Source organism: Miscanthus floridulus, chromosome 18 (assembly GCF_019320115.1).
Source record: "Miscanthus floridulus cultivar M001 chromosome 18, ASM1932011v1, whole genome shotgun sequence".
Lineage (NCBI taxonomy): Eukaryota > Viridiplantae > Streptophyta > Magnoliopsida > Poales > Poaceae > Miscanthus > Miscanthus floridulus.
The window spans coordinates 108,577,750-108,597,931 of NC_089597.1; the positions used below are offsets into that span (position 1 = coordinate 108,577,750).

Consider the following 20,182-nt stretch of genomic DNA (forward strand, 5'->3'; position numbering starts at 1 on the left):
CGGACGCTGAGGTCCAGCGTCCGGTCAGTTGAAGTTGTTGCGTCCGGCCAGGTCAAGTGACCGTTGGAATCAGGACACGTGGCCGTCTGCGGGCGATCGGACACTGAGGTCCAGCGTCCGGTCAACTCGACCGGAGCGTCCGGTCAACCCGACAGTTGCCCGGTAAAAGGGGTAACGGCTAGTTTAGCCCTTGCGGGTATAAATAGAAGTGGCCTTCGGCCATGGCTGGTGCTGAGCACCTAAGGGGACTTAGTGTCCATGCTTGTGAGTGCTTGGGAGCCCTCCATCACACATATGCTTGATAGTGATCATTCGATTGTGTGAGTGAGCGATTCTAGTGCGAGTGCATCGTGAGGTTGCATCGAGTGGCACTAGGTGATCGAGTTGTAAGCCGGTGGTGCTTGTTATTCTTGGAGGTTGCCACCTCCTAGACGGCTTGGTGGTGGTCTCCGTCGAAGCCCGCAAGAAGCTTGTGCGGAGCTCTAGAGAAGTGCTTGTGAGGGGCATTGTGCTCGCCCCACGGGAGCCACGAAGAGCAACTCTAGTAAAGCATGTCATTGAGCTACCCTCACTCAAGGGGTAGGTTCTTGCGGCGCCCGACGTGCGGGCTTAGCGGGTGATGCTAATTAGCCTCCCAACCACCAAGTGAGCGGTCGACACAACGGAGACTAGCATGTTGGCAAACACGTGAACCTCGGGAGAAAAATCATCGTGTCAACCTTGTTCTTTCCGTTGGTTTGCATCCCCATTACACAAGCTTGCAATTACTTTTATACATATTAAGCTTGTGTAGTTACTCTTGTAATTAGATAGCTTGTGTAGCTTGCTAATTACCTTCTTGCTTGTGTAGCATAGAAGTAGCTCCCTTGCGTGGCTAATTTGGTTTTAGTAACCTTGTTAGTCACATTGCTTAGTTTGTGTAGCTAAGTATTTACGCTCTCTAATTAGGCATTGGTTGCCTTGTTATTGAGCATTGCTAGTGAGCTTAGTTAGCTTTGTGTTTTTGCTTACTAGCATGTGTAGGAGCTCCCTTGTTGCTTAAAGTACTAGTGGCATAGGTTTGTGTAACCTTGCTCCTAGAATTGTTTAGGATAGCTCTAGCTAGCCCGGCACCTTAGTTGCATAATTAGTATCTTTGCAAGGTGCTAGTGAACATATATAGAGGGGTGTAGTCTTGGCTAGACCGATAGTTTTAATTCCGTACTTGTTTCGGTTAGCCAACGTGATTAAGTTTCAAAAAGGACTATTCACCCCCCCTCTAGTCGCCATCTTGACCCTTTCAGGGGGCGGCTGCGTCATTCTTGAGATAGAACCAATGTGAATGCCACCCCTTGTTGGAGATTGACAAACGCATTGGCGGGAATTCGCCGACCCGGTTGTTCCAGAGTTGGATGCTGGCGCATCCCATCGGCGTGCTCAGCTCCTGCTCCTTCTCCCCTTTCTTTTGAAGGGTGACGGCAAAGAAGTACCGCCACAGATCAAAGTAGGGACTAATCCCCAGGAATCCCTCACACAGGGCGACGAATGCCGCCATGTGCTGGATTCCATTGGGATTGAGGTGCTGCAACTCAATTTGATAGTAGTGCAGCAACCCCTGGAGAAATTTGTGAGCAGGGGTCGCAAGCCCCCGCTCGTGGAAACGCACAAACGAGACGACGTAGCCATCGGGCAGTGACGACATGTCCTCCTCGCCGAGCAGCCGCCACTCCTCAGCGGCGGTCCGTGCGCAGAGAAGACCGCGGTGGACAAGGCCCTCCTTGCGCCGGAGGATGACATCAGAGAGGCACCACGGCTCCATTGGAAGATGGGGTGGGTGGATGCCAACTCGATGGCGGCTAAGACACGGATGCAGAGAGCTTAGGCGATTGGTGGCGGAGGTTGCAGATGCAAAGGCAAGGAGGCAAAGTATGAAACCCTGGGGGTGAACCTTTTGGTTTTATAAGGGCGACGGATGCGAGGAAACCAACCATCCGCCTAGATCTCCACGCCTGCCACGATCTGCCACAATGTCACGCCGCGGGATATGCGCATGCAATCCCTATCCTTTCTTTCGAAAAACCCGCTAGATGTTTTGCCTCCCCGGGCGGACCGGGACTCGTTATGAGTAAAAGGAATAACGGGACAAAAAACACATCTAACGCCCGTCTGGGCCTAGGAGTTCGATGATTGGCCCATCAACAGGCCCAATAGCCGCTCTAAGCACCCCTACAATAAGGGATGGAAACGGATGGGGCCCGCAAGCGGCCAGCACCTAGGCACACGAGCGCCACGGGCATCTCGGCCCATGATTGAGTCTCAGCCGGGCGGACCCTGGTCGGATCCCCACGAACGAGATGTCGGGACCCCAATCAAATTATCCAGATAACAATCCATGAAATCTTGCGACCGTACCCGCGAAGGGTCCGACCTCGGCAAAGAGAAATGACCATCTTCAGGACGCGCCATGGGCAACAACAGAGGGCTAGGGCTCTCAGAGTTCTCTCTCTTAGAAAAAACTCTGAAGGAATATTCTACTCCTCCATAGGCTCGGGGGCTACACCCAGCGGGTGCGCTCGCACGCACCCACTAGCAAGTCAAAAAATCCCCCAGGCGATTCTACTCGAATGGCCGGGGGCTCGAAGGCTACTGTCGGGGACCAATACTAGGGTACCCAAAGAGGAGGAGCTAATGATCATCGACGTTGATTCATCCACGCGATCAAGAGCGCGGTTACACCGCTTGTCGGGCTTCGCCTCGCCCGACGTCCGAGGGCTGGCTCTGCCTCGCTCGATGTCGGAGGGCTGGCTCTGCCCCTCTCGACCCCCGAGGGTAGGCTCCACCTCACCCGACATCCGAGGACTGACTCCGCCTCGCCCGACCCCTGAGGGCTGGCTCTGCCTCGCCCGAGGTCTGAGGACGGACTCCGCCTCGCCCAACCCCCGAGGGTTGGCTCCGCCTTGCCCGACGTCTGAGGATAGGCTCCGCTTTGCCCAATGTCCGAGGGTAGGTCCAGCCTCGCTCGACGTCCAGACTCCGCCTCGCCCGACATCTGAGGATAGGCTCCGCTTCGCCCGACGTCCGAGGACAGGTCCCGCCTCGCCCGACATCTAAGGACGGACTCTGCCTCGCCCGATGTCTCAGGGCTGGCTCCGCTTTGCCCGACGCCTATGACGACATTACCACAATACCGACCTAGGAACTAGGCGGAACAGATAAGACAAAGCGCTCAAAGTCAACCGCAATACCGAGGACTGTACCCTATACAGCTACGGGACAGTACCGTCAGGTCATATCAGAAGGGTATTTTATAACCTTCTAGGCATGTCAGACCCCAAACAGTGTTGTGGGCATCGACATTTGCCTTACAATGTTGTGGGCACCGTCATTTGCCCTCGGGCACGGATCCTTACGGAAGCTCACGACAACCACTACGGGCCAAAAGGAAACTCGCATCGCCCGCTATAACAGATGTGCGGTCACTTTGCGGTCAGCTCCCTGTATGGTCGCTGATCGACACGCTGGTCCGCCGTGCCGCAAGCCGGGGCGAGATGGGACGTGACGACCCGCTGACAATGCCAGGACATGGCATCATTAGCGGACAAAAGCCCAGCATAGCCCTGTCAGGATCAGCAGACGTGCGCCCAGCGTAGGGCTATCCCTGTCGTCTCCTGCCATGTCAGCGGGACCCACATAGAGGAAAAGGAAGACCCGACGTCCTTGGTGGACTTCCTTTGCCTTTGGTTTTATTATTTTCTCCCATCTGTAATCCCTACTCTCCCTTGGCCTATAAAAGAGAAAGCAAGGCACCCCACTACGGGGATCAATTCATCACACCACACATCACGCCACACAGTTGAGTAGCAACCAAGCTCTCAGCATCCATTCGACCTTTCCATTAGAGACTTAGGACATGTTCCTCTCTCGCCCGTTTGTAACCCATATTACGAACTTTTCAGTGCTAATAACATGAGCAGCAGCCACAAACTAGACGTAGAGACATTCTGCCCGAACCAGTATAAATCTTGTGTCTTTTAGTACACCATCCAGGTTAGACGTACAATAACACAAATTTACTCATTGGTGCTTACTCGAAACACCGACACTTCAGTTATCATAGTCCTCTAGTCGATCGGCGCGACCCATAGGCAGATTCCTCGGGGAGTCTCGTCTTTACTAGAAAGCAGTTGAGGTAGCTTGTGATACGATGAGACCATAAAGAGACTATTAGTGTGCTGCTGCTACCTTTACTAGAAACACCGGCCGTAGTTGTGCCATCCTTGGAGGGACCAGCGGGTTGTGTTTACTGAATCATGGTTAAATCTACCCCACCCTATAATACACCAGTTAGAATAAATCTACAGCCACACAACAAATGTCTGCTCTACAGTCATGACCTATGCTACATCCACACCCATGAATGCACCCAGAAAATATAACACCATCAAAACGGATGCACCAGATTATCTCTTAGTCATTCTCTCTCATTACTCATCCACATCCGACGGCTCATGTTTAGTGTGTCTGCCCTTCGTCGCCCACCCGCGAACCTCCCACGTGCATGCGCCCTACAGCCACGGTTCGATCCCTAACTCCCTCAGGTTGTTTTTTACGTCTCTTTTTTGCTCGAACGAGTGCGGAACCTCATCCACCTCGCCGGCTCCTCCTCTCCCCCACGCCCAGTGATTAGCGTTCAGAATTAGTTTGATCTTCAAATCTTCAGTGTTTTTTGTATTATCGTCCAAGATTTGCAAGCAGTACGGTCACTAAACAATTAGCACAAAGACAAAACTATAATGCTGCAAATCTTCAGGATTCTTACTAAGCAACATACAATTGGACACAATGTCATTTTTTTGAAATCTGACAAGTGGAAAGTTTGCAAAGGTGAGTGATAATACATGTAGAATTTGTCAGACCATGATGCATCCTAATATAGAACAAAAGGGAAGTTAACAGGCTCAAAACTATATGTGAATCCTGCTGCACAGATATTGTATCAAATTCGACAAAAGGAGCTATGTGATGCATGAAGTAATTAAGGATCCCAATGGCTAATACTTAATTGTCTTGTTTCTGAATCATTTTGAAATTCCTACAGCTACCTTTGCTCCAAACTACAAATTGTGTTGCACAGAGGGTAAACAACACCACAAAAAGGGGAGAAAAAAGAACAGAAGAGAGGAGCACGACAAACCGTGTCCCAAATCTGGACGTCACGGATGGGCCTCTCAATATCCAGTAATTTTGCACCACATCTTCTGGGTGAACTAATCTGCACACACGACATGAAAAATGAACTAATTACTCGCAAGATCAAAGCGAAACAGTACTACATTTCCTTTATGGATGAAACAATGGAGGAAGCAAGACCCAATGGAGGAAGCAACTCCAGACATAATATCAAGTGCTAAATTCTAGAGTTGCAGAAATTTCTAAAATTTATAGTTTCATGTACAGCTAAAATCTCTGTACGGGTAAGTGTATTCAGTCACAGGCATTGCGTCAGACACCATGAGCGCAGCAACTTAAGAACAACCGTTGTATTGAGATGTTATTACCAGACGAACATGGCCTAATAACACAGCAACTGAAACACCATCTTGCATCATCTAGAACACTAATTACCTGTACTGCATCTAGCATGCAAGAAAAAGCACAATAAGGTTATGACTATGAGATTATCCGAGCAATAAATTAAGCGCGCAATCACAAATGTCAACTCAGAAGTCCTTGTCGATGCTGAAGATATGGTTTGCAGCAGCGCCGCCGCTAAGGATGGACATTACGGATGCCTTTTGGTACTCCCCGACGCGTTTCTCAAAGAAGCTGGTCTTGCCCTGTAGTGAGATGAGCTCCATCCAGTCGAAGGGGTTGGCGACGTCGTACATCTTCTTGTGCCCCAGCGCCATGAGTAGGCGGTTGGCGACGAACTCGATGTACTGGCTCATGAGCCAGCCATTCATTCCGACCAGCGCGACGGGGAGCGCGTCGCAGACGAACTCACGCTCGATGTCCACGGCGTCGGCGATGATCTCGCGGAGGCGGGACTCATCGAGCTTGCCGCGGCTGTGGGCAGCTGGCTCTCGGCGGCTGGAACCTGGCCCGGCACTCGGCCTACCTCGCGCGGCCCTGCGCCCGCGTGTGGCGTGCGGCCAGCCCCTCGCATCTCCCTGTGCCAGTGGCGGCATCCCCTCCCACCGGCGGTGGCGGCTCCCTTGTGCGGGCGGTTAGGGTTTGAACGCTAATCACTGGGCATGGGGGAGAGGAGGAGCCGGCGAGGTGGATGAGGTTCCACACTCGTTCGAGCAAAAAAGAGACGCAAAAAACAACCTGAGGGAGTTAGGGATCCAACCGTGGCGGCAGGGCGCATGCGCGTGGGAGGTCCGTACGAGGGCGACGGAGGGAACATGAGTCGGATGAATAACGAGAGAGAATGGCTAAGAGATAATCTGGTGTATTCGTTTGGATGATGTTATATTTTCTGGGTGCATTCATAGGTGTGGATGTAGCATAGGTCATGACTGTAGAGCTCTACATTTGTTGTGTGGCTATAGATTTATTCTAACTGATGTATTATAGGGTGGGTAGATAGATTGATAAGATCAGTGTTTTCTGAAATACATCCTTTACATGTATCACTATTTCTATGTGAAAAAAGGTAAGAAAGCTTAGAAGTTGTTATAAATTACTGTAATAAGGTATTTCAATGTATATCTTGCCTCCGACTTAAAGTAACATGGTGCATGGAGTGGTTCCGTGACACTTCACATAGAAAAGCATATATAGATGCTATGTACATGATGACGTGTCTATATATAATGTAAACATGATGTATGCAAAAAATGATTAATATTGACCGTCAGCCTCAAACCCATTGTGGTCACTGCTTTTTCTAGTATCTGCATCAACTGAACCTGCGTTTATATCGGAATAAAATCTTTACTAACATGTCAGTTGCAGAGGCAAACAGAGAAATACACTAAAAATAAACATATACTTGATAGAGAAAGTAGCCAATAAAGCATAAGGTATTTCTTTAACTTTAAAATTGGATAAACCATGCTAGTTGTCAGCACCTTTTTTGTATCATAAATAAATTGAACAAAAGGGTGGCACACTGTAGATTGCATAATTTTTTTTCTGGCATAGTTCATCTAATATACACATAAGCATGCATTTGCTTGAGATTATAAGCATGTGTTTGGTTTGGGAGCCAAATGGAATGGGTTGGGTCCATCCCACTTCTCTGGATTGGAATCAACCCATCTCTTGTTTGGCTACAGAGATGGGTTCAACCTAGTTTTCTGTTTGGTTGGAGGATACAGTGGGTTCGAGTGGTTCCATTCCTTGTTTGGTTAGAGGGATGAGGGTTGGCAGGGAATATGATCACCTCTTTGGTGAGATTACCACACATTGCAAATATCTTCACTTCCAATCAAGTTCAAAGCATATTCATGAAAGAAAAATAATATGCAATGACACGAACAGAATCCCATGCATCAGGTTCAAGCCTTACTTATAAAGCAAGTTCAAGGCATTACATAAGTCCAAGCCTTACATGATAATAATTAGATGTAGCCTTACTTAAATAAAGCAAGTTCAAGGCATTACATAAGTTCAAGCCTTACATGATATTAGTTGTATCATCCTTCCAAATTTTGTTGTTTAGATATTCTAGTCTAATCCTATCCCTTTCCTCCATAGGCCCATAGGTAATACCAATCCTTCTTGCATCACGCTTACGTTTTCTAGTCAGAATAATCAAGGCCATCATTGACAATAACATGTATACAGCAGCTGCAAAAGTTACAATCTTGGTCCTCTTATCCATCTACAATACAAGAATGATTTTTAAACCAATAATGCAGCCATGACATTGGTTCTGTTCAAAATCGCTTAGCAAATAAGTTAAAATTTGTAGACCACACAAGATGAAACATGGGTTCCAATTTCTACCAAATACAGAGATGAGTTCACATGCTAGGGTTTCTTACCTTGGCTGCAGGGGACAAGATGGCAGGCCATGGAGGCCCAACCGTGAAGGGCGACGCCTGCAGGGGAGGGAGGACCGGCTGGAGGGGAGGGAGGACCGTGCAGTGGAGGTGATGGGAGAGGGGCGGCGTCGGATCCCGGCAACGGAAGAACAGAGGACGGCGGGGGAGCGAGGACCGGCGATGGGAGGCACAAACGGGAGCAGGGAGGGAGGCCAAGACGGCTGGCGCTGCCGGATCTGGAAGGGCCAGCGGTGAGCGGCGACCGGCTTCTGCGCTTCGCCTCGCAGAAACGAAGCCATGGGGTGAGGATAGCGTGCGGAGGTGACCAACACCAAGCGCATGTGATACGGGTCCGTGTGGTCCGCTCATTTTAGAGGAATCCATCCAACCCGCATCTGGACAACATATTCTCTACTGGGCCGAACCCAACCCACTTCATTTTTCATCCAAACACAGGTTGACCTAGGTCGAACCCACTTCAACCCAGTTAAACCCTCAATCCAAACACTACCTAATCTGCCGCCAATGCTCCCTACCACTCGCCATCTTCCTACAAGGCATTACGGCCGCACCGTCGTGCCAAGTGTCGTTGCTACTGACCCGTGTGGCCTGGGCCCTGTTCTGCGATGTGCTCGCCCCTGTCTCGCCAGCATGTTATGCCGAGTATGACGAGGGCATATGACAGGCTGACGCCCCGTGAAGCTTCGCAGACTTTCGAGGCGATGGATGGATTGTTGATGTGGCCGATCGAAGTTCTGGACACAGGCCAAATGAGGTGCTAGATACCATGGTGCAAAGTTCGTCTTATAAGACTGTCTCCAACAACCATGACCCAAAATACAAGACCCATTCATCCTTTGGGTAGTGCTACAGGCAAAGGGTTCAATATCTTTTTTGGTCTTCTCCAACAACAAGACCCAAAAGACAACCCTTTCTACAAATGGGTCTCTAGGAGAGAGGATACTTAGATTTGGGTTATGCCTCTCCTGGCACCCAAAATGAATCTTCCATATAGGTACTCTGTTGGAGGCTATAGGTATTGTGTTGGAAATTCATTTTGGGTTTGGGTTCCGCAATGGGTCGCCTGTTGGAGACAGCCTAAAAGATTGGATGGAAGAAAAGAATTGTATGCACATTGATATGTCAGTTCATTGATTCATGATATAAGAGGTGTTCTTAATCAATCATGTATATTTCTAGAGAGAAATATAATTTTGACACCTCTAATGACATGTTACTAAAAGTTGAGATTGCATCTTATTAATTTGTTGCATAAATAGTGGCACATATTAGTCTATGTAAAGGTTTAGATAATTTGAGAGTAAGGAAAAGCTAAAGCTTATTGCTTAATTAAGCTAATGGGAAAGTTACATAGACGTCTGATTAGAGAAAGCTAAAATGCTCATGAAAACCTTAGTCCTTTGATAAGTTACTTGGATATTAGGAGGAATCATGAAAGGAACAATCAATATACAAAGTGAAGGCTTAGAGCCTTCAGTCAATAAAGGCTACAATAGGTGAACTAAGATGGCTCAAATGACAACAGTTTTGAATCAGGATTTTTTATTTATGATTGAAGATGAAAAATGCATTTGCAGGGAAGTGGATGAAAAACATTACGAAGCTCGAATCAGCTTTAGAGGAATACATGTTAAATCAAATTGACACTGTTTGGTCATTTGGGAGATTTTGTCAAGCTAAACTCTGAACTATAAGCTAGAAGCTATGATGTTTAGAAATTTCAAATCCATGTTAGCCAAACATGAGAACCTATCATTAGGCTGTGTTTGGATGGAGGGACAAGGTGGGATGGAACGGGACGGTCCTGGGATGACTAATCTTTGGTTGGGAGTCTCCCGGGAACGAGGACGTCCCACTCGAGAATATTCGCATGAGATTCGGGTTCACTCTGTCCCCTTAGATTTCTCGGATGGGGCCATCCCAAGTGGGATGAGGCGCTCGCTGGCCGGTGTGGAAGAAGAGAGGAGGAGGTGCGTAGAGGAAAGGCAAGGTCCGACCGCGGCTAGCCTCAGGCACCGCCGCCGCTGCGCGGGTGAGCTCCGGCTGCACGGGCGAGTTACTGCCCCGCCAGTGCTGAAGAAGAGGTCGAGGGTTTCCACAGGAGCGGCCACCAGTGCTGAAGAAGAAGGCGGCAAGGCTCTAGTCACAGCCACGGGCGAGGGATCCAGTCGCCGGAGGGCGGCGGCACGAGGGTTTCGTGCGAGCGGCATCAGCGGTGCGAGGCTCCACGCGCAGGCGACGACGCGAGGCTCGGGCGTGGGCGGCGGCGTGAAGTGCTGCACGCGGGCGGGCCTAGCGCTAGGAGGCAGGAGCTCCATCCCGTCAAGCTCACGAGACCTCTGTCTCTATGCGGTTGGGGACGATGGAGATAAGGGAGAAGAAAGAAAAAGAAAAAACTAACAAGTGGGCCCCATATGTCAGTAGCTCATCCCACTTTTATTGTCTCTCAACCAAACAAAAAATGGGTTGGTCCTAAGCTTCCTCAACCAAACAAAAAATGGACTCATCCCATCCCACAAAACAGAAGGAGGACCATCCCACTCCACATTGTCTCTCAACCAAACGCTACCTTAATGGCTGAATGGACCATGACGTCTAAGAGGAGGGGTGAATTAGGCAACTTAATTCTTATTCTAACTATGACATCTAATTCCAACCTAAGCAAAACTTATTTAAAGATAAACTATACAAATGTGCAACAATTTTATCAATGACAAATTTATGGTACCCAGGTCTGATGTAATAAAATTGTCTCCATCCATTCCCACCCACGTCCATACACCTAACCAAACACTACCGAATGACCACATAACCTATAACACCTCTGGTGTTATGAGCTTGCTTAGCACCTAGGTTAATGCCTAAGAGAAATTAGCAAAACAAGTTTTTGGGTTTAAAAATTTAAAGCACACATGGAATTATAAACGAATCTTGTGTGACTCGCTTTCATGAATAAAACAAACAAATAAGTGTCGCTAGTCAACTTGTTTTGGTGCTTAACAACTTTTAAATAATCTTGTGGACAAAAGTTGTTTAGGGCTTGTTTTGGACAAGTATAAAGAAAGTGTTTAAAAATGCCTGATAGCAAATAAATAATGAATGGTTTGTTTATTTGATTAAGCATGAAAAACATTTTTTATAAATAAAAATAAAATATAACTTGTAATTGTACTTAAATAAAATTTGAAGTGCAAGTTTAGTAGATGAAAATGCAACTGTTGATTTGGTGGATAGATGTTGTTCCATGGTATTTTTGATAGCTCAAGAATTGAAAGTGGAATATAATTTCAGCTTCTGGAACTAAACGATTTAAGTCTGGAAACCTAACAACGATGTCGTTTTGGCATTGAAATTTTGATTAAATTTCTTAAACACTAGGTCTATGTTTTCATAGTGTTGGTTGCATAAAGATGAGTACTTGAGTACAGTACAGATTGTAGTCATGATGGGAGTCACGTTGCACTCATAAAAAATTGCCCCTAACCTCCTTAGATCGCGCTGTGAACCGTGTCGTTGGCGTTCTGTTCGTGGAACCGGCACCTATAGCGAGCGATCTCAGCCGTTCATCCCACCTACTCGAGCTGCTGCTGCCGCGTACTACCTTTGCCCTGTTCTTTCTCTCTCTCGCTATGCTGCTGTTCATGTCCTTGCCATGATGCCTGTCTGATGTCTCGTGCGTCATTAAGTCGAGGCCGAGCTGTTGTCCTCGCCTCTGCTCTCTCTCTCACTCTCTTGGTCTCTGCCTCTGTCTGTCTCTGCTTGTCTCTGCCTACCTCTACTGATTCGAGCACCCGCCATGGCTACGTCCACCATCGCCCAGCCCTTCGCATGTGCGTGCGAGCGCGTGCGAGCCCCCATGGCTCGTGCTGGACCGTAGCCCCATAGCGCAGCCCCTCCCAAGTGGTGCCATGCCGCCACACCGCGCTTTCCATCTAGCCGCTCCCATCGCCCAACCACCGCACGCGCAAGCGCGCCCGAGCCCCGTGTTGCCCTGCACCGCGTCCCTGCTATGGCCATGCCATCGCCGCCCCCGCCATCGTCCGCGCTGGGCCACAGCCACCACCACCCCTGCTGCTGATGCCCGCCGCAAGGCTCGAGCTCACCACCGGTCGGCGCCTTCCCGCGCTCGACCACCTGCCTTACCACCCCGCACCACCACCTCGCCGTCGGCCCGCCCTCGCCGTAGAGCCGCCTGGTCCCAAGGGTCGACGCACGTGGTCGTGGCTCCACGCTCTAGCTCTGGCTGAGCCACGTCCACCAACGGGTGCGCCCGGCAGCGGGCAAGCCGTGGTGCCACCTCCCCACCGCCGTCGACAACCTCATGGCCAGTTTTTGGACTACCGGTCACCCCCTGCTCATGCTCTGTTTGTGAGGAGGGAGAGAAGGTGAGAAAGTGAAATAGAAGCTTTTCCAGGGATCCCTATGTAAAACCGTGACTCACATGAATAGTGTTTTGTACTACAGGTTTATTTGAGGAAAACTCAGGGGCCTCTTTGCAAATGTAGCACCATCGCCTTGCCCTAGCCGCGTGGGCCGGCTTGCTAGGCCGCTCATGTCCCGCCTTCGCGTTGGGCCATGCTCGCGGCGCCGTGGGCCACGGCCTAGGCCGCCGGTCGCGTACCTCGTCTAGGCCGGCCTTGTGCCGCCCACGCCTGTTACGCCGCACGTTGGGCCGGCCTGTCGCCATCGCGCCTGCACCGCACGTGGGCCGAGCTGGGCCAGAGTTGGCCCAAGCGGTCCTCTTCCTTTTCTTAGTCTTTTTCTTTTACCAAAACAGGGATCTTACAAAATTCATAGTAAATCATAGAAAAATCATAAAAATGCCAAACTAATTTTGTTAGTCTCCTGAAATCATGATCTATCAATTAGCGTATTTGGTTCATCTAGTTTTAAAATATTTCTAGGGTTGCTCTAATTATTTTAAAATATTTAATATTGTTAAAATGTGAACTCATCGGAATTTTTGTGAGAAGATGGTGATAGTGTTGACTCTAGAAGTTTTACAGTAAATTACTAATATTATTAGCTACTCACTGTAATTTTTGTAGCTCCATAATAATTAGTTTGCTAGATAGATAATGATGCCCTATTTCGAATAAACATTAAATCGATAGAATGGAATAAAGAAACAACTTGGGTTTGTATAACTAAAACACTTGTTGGGAAATGACACCTTTCTCGACGATGTTGATACGTAGGTTAGTACGTTAGTCATTAGAGCTAGCTTGTTAGTTCGTAGTATGTACTCTGTTTTAAGAGTTGTTGTTGCCTTGTTAATTAATTGTGCATCATCTCTGCATCACATTGCATACCATAATAAGGACGTCGATGGACCACGGAGTCATCCGGAGTTGCTGGTGAGATGGTACTTTTGGAGATCGTGTCGCCAAGATGGAATACTAACTTTTGGTTATATGTTACCCAGGCAAGCCCCGATACATAACCCCTACTTTTTTGCACTTTATATTATATTTGTGCATTAGGTTTTAAGGAGTTGAATGAAACCCACTTGCATATATATATATATATATATATTTACTTATTTATTTATTTATTTATTTATTTATCGTATGAGTCTTACTAGTATGACAGGATCGTGTAGATTGCTATGCTACAGGACTCCGGTAGAAGTCGAGTGATTGTCTGTCACTCGCGAGAGATAGGAAATATATTATTGTTGTTACTATATTATTATCATCTAGAATATATATATGAATGATAATTGGAGACCAGACAGAATGGTACTTTGGATCTAGACTTAGTTTGGCATTCGAGCAAGGCTCGGATTGCTTTGTTCCGCCTGTGTCGGTTAAGGACCGGCCGTTGCATTGGGTTCTAGGCAGGTCACAGACTTATTATCCTGAACACATACTTGTGTATGGGCGTGGGAAGACTCATTGCTCTCTTATCATGGGTTCTGGCTCTTTCTAGACCGACTGATTGGAGGTGGGGATGGTGGAGGTCTAAGCACCGCACTAAGTCTAGGACTCAGGAGCGGGGGCTTGGAGTCCAAGTTTGGATGGGAACCTGGACCCCATGACAGGAGAGTGGTGGGTTGGTCTTGCTTGTGCCTGGGATACAAGCGGGGCGTCTATTTTAGGGTATCCAGCTGGGCACATTGATTCACGAATCATCGGCGATCCGGTACGACTTGTCTACAGTCTAGCAACTTAGTAAGAACTGGAAGATGAAAGATGGTAAAATGATTCTGATTGCTTACCACCAGCTTAAAAGTAGCACACATGCTTACATAGAATGGTTAGTTAATAAACTAATGCTGACTGCTAATAAAATTGAATATAAGGATGCATGTTTAGTATTGCTCCTGCAGATGCAATAAACCCACAAGCCAGATAGTCTTGCATATCCTTGGAGTCTTTTCTTTTCTCCTGTCGGGTAAGTCTTTCTGAGTATAATTGAGTACTCAGGGTTTCATTTCCCCTGTTGCAGGTGATAGGCGGATGCTAGAGCTGACCCTTGTGTGGATTCCTCCTGGTGGGCTCAGAGAGGATTCCTTTACGCTGCGATCATAGTCTTTATTTATAACTCTCACTAAATGTTTTTATAAATAGAAGTTTTATAATATGTTGTCACAGTTTATATATCAATGTTTCATCATGTCATGAATAGATAATTAGTTCCGCTGTAACTCTGATCACATGTTTATCTTCCGCTGTTAAATTAAATTGTTCATAACTCTGATAATATGTTCATATTTTGCTATTATAAATAATAAATATTATACTCTAATGCTACATGGAAAGTAATGTAAGAAATGATTTAAGAATGTTGTAAGCTTTATTCTCTCATTTGTGATCCTGATAGAAAAATGTAGATTTTCGGGTTCTCCCTTAGGGTGTGGTCGACGGAATTGCTTAATTTAGTATCCTCCCTTGAGTACTTAGTGTCTAATGGAAGACAAGTACTCCTGGGAGGCATTAGATTAGGCGGTTCTGCCACATAACCAACCCACAGGAAGGAGACTAACTATACTTTACCTTCAACCTACAAAAAACAAGATTAATAACGCGATCAATTAAGGCATGTCTGAATCCCTTTCGGATGATGAAAATCTAGATAAAAATAATCCACAGGCAACCAAACGGTAGAGATTATGAAGGAGATAATAAAAAATCTAGGGTTTGGTTTCTCACAACCCCAGAGTCCGCAACTGGCCTGCTAATTTCAGATTCGACCCCCTCCCAACTTGAAAAGACAATGCTTTGCCCATCTTATTCGCATCTAGCAGCATCAGCCGCCGTAGCCACGCTTTGGCAAACTGCATCACCGCCTCTGCCCGGGTTGCGTGCTACTATGCCCGACCACACAAATGATGCCACCACCGCTACTATTCTGGCCATCTCGCCCTCGCAAGCCGCGTAGGAGCTACGACAACTATGGCCACCATGATGTGCTAGGAGTCGCCACGACACCGCTGCGTCTGCATCCCTAGTAGCAAGCTCCTGGCGGATCCCGCCACCATGGCCTTCAGGCCTCAATGGCTCGGATTGACATAGTTGCACACCCTCATTGGCTTGTACCCATACTCCTATTCCTCTTGCCGGCGTGGACCACGTAAATAGACGAGGGACAATAGTGAAAGAGGTAGCAGGGGAGTACGGAGATAGACAAGGGAGAAAGACATTTATCTTTCTCTTTGCGTTGTCATTTTTTTACTACATCTAAACAACATTTTATACAAACTAATATAATTACCAAGATTAAGCTATTCAAGACTAAACTCTTATCAACATAGCAGGGCTACAACTATCCAAGATTAAACTACATAACATCAGGCTAATTTCTCTGAACATCAGTTCTATGTAGTCAATCATAAACTGAGAAGGAACAAAAATACAGGTCCTCATCGAGAACATGAGGACCCAAAAGAGATATACAAATAGAGAACAAGTAGAGAAATCAAGTTAAAATAGAGTGAAGGGACCTGTTTGTACCATGAATACCATCCATGAAATGATGATGGATCTAGGATGAAAGTTCAAAGGACTGAAGTCGTCATCATCAACCTCCAGCTTTTCCTCCGCAAAGCAGCCATGGCAAAAATTATTAGAGGGGATATAGGGGGGCTCCATGGGATCAGTGGTGGTAGGGGGGCTTGAGCCCCCCTGCCCCACCTCTAGATCTGTCCCACGGGGGCTCGGGGGTGCCAGTTAGTACCACCAGTACCACCCACGGGTGGGGGCTGCTGGTGCATGGGCTCGAATCTGAGCTTTCCTAACTCTTGGATCTTCGGTACTGGGGCTACGACGGTTGCCAGAGCGACTACAAGCTAGGTGGCTCACGAGGGGAGCACCCTCGCTACTGAGGCAACCACCACCTCCCGGGGATTTCTTGTACCTTATCAGCTTCCTCTCCGCGGGCGTCCTCCTGAGCCTAACCAACCAGGTTGCGCCTAGTATTGCATTGATGTCATCGGTGGTCGAACCAAACCCGCCCGTCACCAGCGTGAGAAACCTCCCCTTTATTCTCGCGGCGAAGGCATAGATGGTGGCGAGGTGGCCACAGGCTACCATGGTACGAGCTCATTTAGCACCGAGATTTAGGACTAAGAAAATTTCTGAAACAAATTTCTCGGATTTTAAAATTCAACTTATATTTAAAAGTGTCACTTTTGGCGTATTATAATGAACAACGGGTTAATTAGTTCCTAGATATTTTATTTCTACGAGTTAATATGACGTATGGACTAGTGCGTAAAAATGCCTGATAGAAAATAAATAGCGAAAGGCTTGTTTATTTGATTAAGCAGGAAAAACAATTTTTATAAACAAAATTTGTCGAAAGTAAAAATTGGCTAAAAAATAAAACCTTAGGGTTTTAGTTATGCTTGTTAATGCATAAAGTTGATTAGAAAATGAATAATTGGAAGCTAAAATAATATAAAATATAAATAGGAAAAATCATATCAGCGGCAAGAAATGAACATCGTGAATATGTTGGTACGTTTGTTTGAGTGTCAATGTGATGTTGTGGGTTTACAAATAATGACAAGGGTACCGCGGGCCATTCAGCTCGCCTACCTCGCCGGTACGACGCGCACGTTAATGAATGATCTCTCGCGTCCTTGCTCTGCCGCTAGACGCCGGTAGTGCGTTCCCCTTGCTCAGAATCAGTCAATTCCGATTGATGAGCGTCGCGCCACGTTGCCGGGCCCGTCACCGTGTTTGTGATTTTTGTTGGCCACCACCGATGGAGCCGGTCTTAATTGCTCGTGCCACGTTGCCCTGCCCCTGCGTGCGCCAGGCCCAACATCCCTTGTCTTGCTCGATCCTCATAGACCCCATTCTCGTCCTTCCGGTCGTGGTTGCACGTGCTGCTGCTCCATACTCTCGGCTTCTTGTGGACGCCCGCTCGCTCTCACGCTCACCTCTACTCTCTCTCTCTCTCTCTCTCTCTCTCTCTCTCTCTCTCTCTCTCTCTGCTTGCTTCTGCCGCTGGAGGCCGCAGTCGCCGCATGGAGCTTCGCCTCGTGCGAACACCTACCGACTGCGCCATCGTCGCCCGACCCTCCTCGCGCGCACTATCGAGCACCCTGCAACTTCCACGGTGCCATCCCCTCCTCTACTTGCCTCGCGCTAGCGCCCCACCGCTGAGCCGTTTCATCTCCTCCCCACGTGTGAGCCCCTGGTCCACTCTGGACAGCTGCCCCACATCGCATGCCGTACCCGCAGCGTCGCCCCCCACGCGAGCACCGGTGCCCCTCCTCACTCCTCCGCTCGTGCTGCCGGCATCGGCCCCTCCCTGCACTAGGTGCCCTGCTGTCTCCAAGCCCGCTGGCAGACCACCCTTTTCGGTCGGCGCGCTGCCTTCTGTGCGCCCGAGCCCGCGCTGCTGCCGCACGCCACTGGTGCTCCCAACTCCCTGCTCGCTACACCACAACGCCGTCTCCAAATCGCGCCATGGTTGCGCCCGCCGTCGTCGGTTTCCCTGCAAGAGCGGGCCCCTCGGCCGCGCTAGGCCTACTGCTCCACAGCGCCGTCACTCTCAAGCGCCTCCTCCGTCGTCGTGCCGCCTTTCCTGCCATGGCCGCGCGTGGCTGGCTTGGTGCCTCCTGGGCCGCGCGCGCTTGCGGCTGAATCGGGCTGCCGGCCTGCTGCCGTCCGCGCCTAGGCCGCGCGTCTGTGTGGGCCGTCGGCCTCCACTTGATCGTCGCGCGCCCGTCCCTGCCTGGCATGCCCACTCGCCTGGGCTGCCTTGGCCGCTGGTCTAGTCCACGCTGGGCTGCTGGGCCAGTTTAGTGCCGCCGGACCCTTTTTCATTTTGAGGTATTTTCTAATTTAATGCTGAAGCAAACTTGTAAAATTCGTAGTAAATCATAGAAAAATCATAAAAAAGCTAAACCAATTTTGTCAGTCTCCTAAAATCATGATTTATCTATTAGCGTAATTGGTTCATATAGTCTTAAAATATTTTCTGGGTTGCTCTAATTATTTTAATATGTTTAGTATTGCTAAAATATGAACTTATAGAAATTTTCGTGAGAAATCGGTGATAGTGTTGACTCTAAGAACTTTATAGTAAATTAGTAACATTATTAGGTGCTCACTATAATTTTTATAGCACCAGAATAACTAGTTTGCTTGATAGATAATGATGTCCTATTTCGAATAATGATTAAATCGATAGAATAAAATAAAGAAACACCTTAGAATTTTATAACTAAAACATTTGTTGGGAAATAACGTCTTATTCGACAACATGAATATGTAGCCTAAGTATGGTCATCGTTAGAACCAGCTCGTTAACTTTAGAGGCGTAAATCGTATTTCTACGAGTCACGATTGCAGTTGATTAATTACTTGTTGTATTGCATCGCATTGCATACAGTAATAGGGACGTCGATGAATCACGGAGTCATCGGGAAGTTGCTGGAGAAATGGTGCTTTTGGAGATCGGTCGCTATGATGGAATGCTAACTTCTGATTAAATCTTACCCAGGCAAGCCCCGGTGCATAACCCCTACTTTTTTGCACTTTAAATTATATTTGTGCATTAAGTTTTAAGGAGTTGAATAAAACCCACTTGCATATATATATCCTTATCCCATGACTCTTACTAGTATGACAGGATCGTGTAGATTGCTATGCTACATGACTCCGATAGAAGTCGAGTGATTGTCTGTCACTCGCGAGAGATAGAAAATATATTACTGCTGTATTATTATCACTTGGAAAATATAAATGGTCGAAAGGAAAATGGTGACTGGGCAAGGATATGGTTTGGGTATTGGTGGGTGTAAGAAGTTATGTCCTATGGCCATGGGGCATAGCTTGGTTATACTACTTTTCCTGTCTATGTCGGTTAAGGACCGGTCGTTGCATAAGATGCTAGGCAAGTCACAAATTTATTATCCTGAGCACATACTTGTGTATGGGTGCTTGGAAGACTTGTTACTCTCTTGTCTTGGGTTCCGGCTCTTTCCGGACCGACTGTCATGGTGGTTTTTGGGTTAGGAGGTCCTTGCACTGTACTGAGTCTGGGACTCAGGGGTGGGGGCTTGAAGTCCTAGTTTAGACGGGGACCTGAACCCCATGACAGGAGGATAGTGGGTTGGTCTTGCTTGTGCACGGGGTACAAGCGGGCCGTGTGTTTTTGGGGTACCCAGCTGGGCACATTGATTCGCGAATCACCGCCGTGTCGGTACGACTTGTCTTAACTCTAGCACCGTAGTAAGAACTGGAAGATAAAAGATGGAAAAAGAAAATCTGATTGCTTACCACCTGCTTGAAAGTTGCACAGGTGCTTACATAGAATGGTTGGTTAATGAACTAATGCGGCTGTTAATAAAAATCGAATATAAGGATGCACATTTAGTAATGCTTCCTGCAGATGCAATAAACCCATAATCCAGATAGCCTTGCATATTCTTGGAGTCTTTTCTTTTCTTCTGTCGGGTAAGTCTTGCTGAGTACAATTGAGTACTCAGGGTTTTATTTCCCACTGTTGCAGGTGACAAGTGGATGCTAGAGCTGACTCTTGTGTGTGGATTCCTCCTGGTGGGCTCAGAGAGGATTTCCTTTACGCTACGATCATAGTCTTTATTTATAACTCTCACTAAATGTTTTTATAAATGAAAGTTTTATAATTTGTTGTTATAGTTTACATATCAATGATTCATCATGTCATGATTAGATAATTATTTCCACTGTAATTCTGATCACATGTTT

The 20,182-nt window shown here is 47.6% G+C and overlaps 1 protein-coding gene across 1 annotated transcript; it reads right to left on the reverse strand.

Annotated features, from left to right (window-relative positions):
- Nucleotides 1–5,699: 5,699 nt before the first annotated feature.
- Nucleotides 5,700–6,167, reverse strand: LOC136524353 (ribonucleoside-diphosphate reductase small chain B-like). The gene has a single exon (XM_066517757.1). The coding sequence runs from the start codon at nt 6,165–6,167 to the stop codon at nt 5,700–5,702; it is 468 nt and encodes a 155-aa protein (XP_066373854.1).
- Between the last annotated feature and the right edge of the window lie 14,015 nt (nt 6,168–20,182).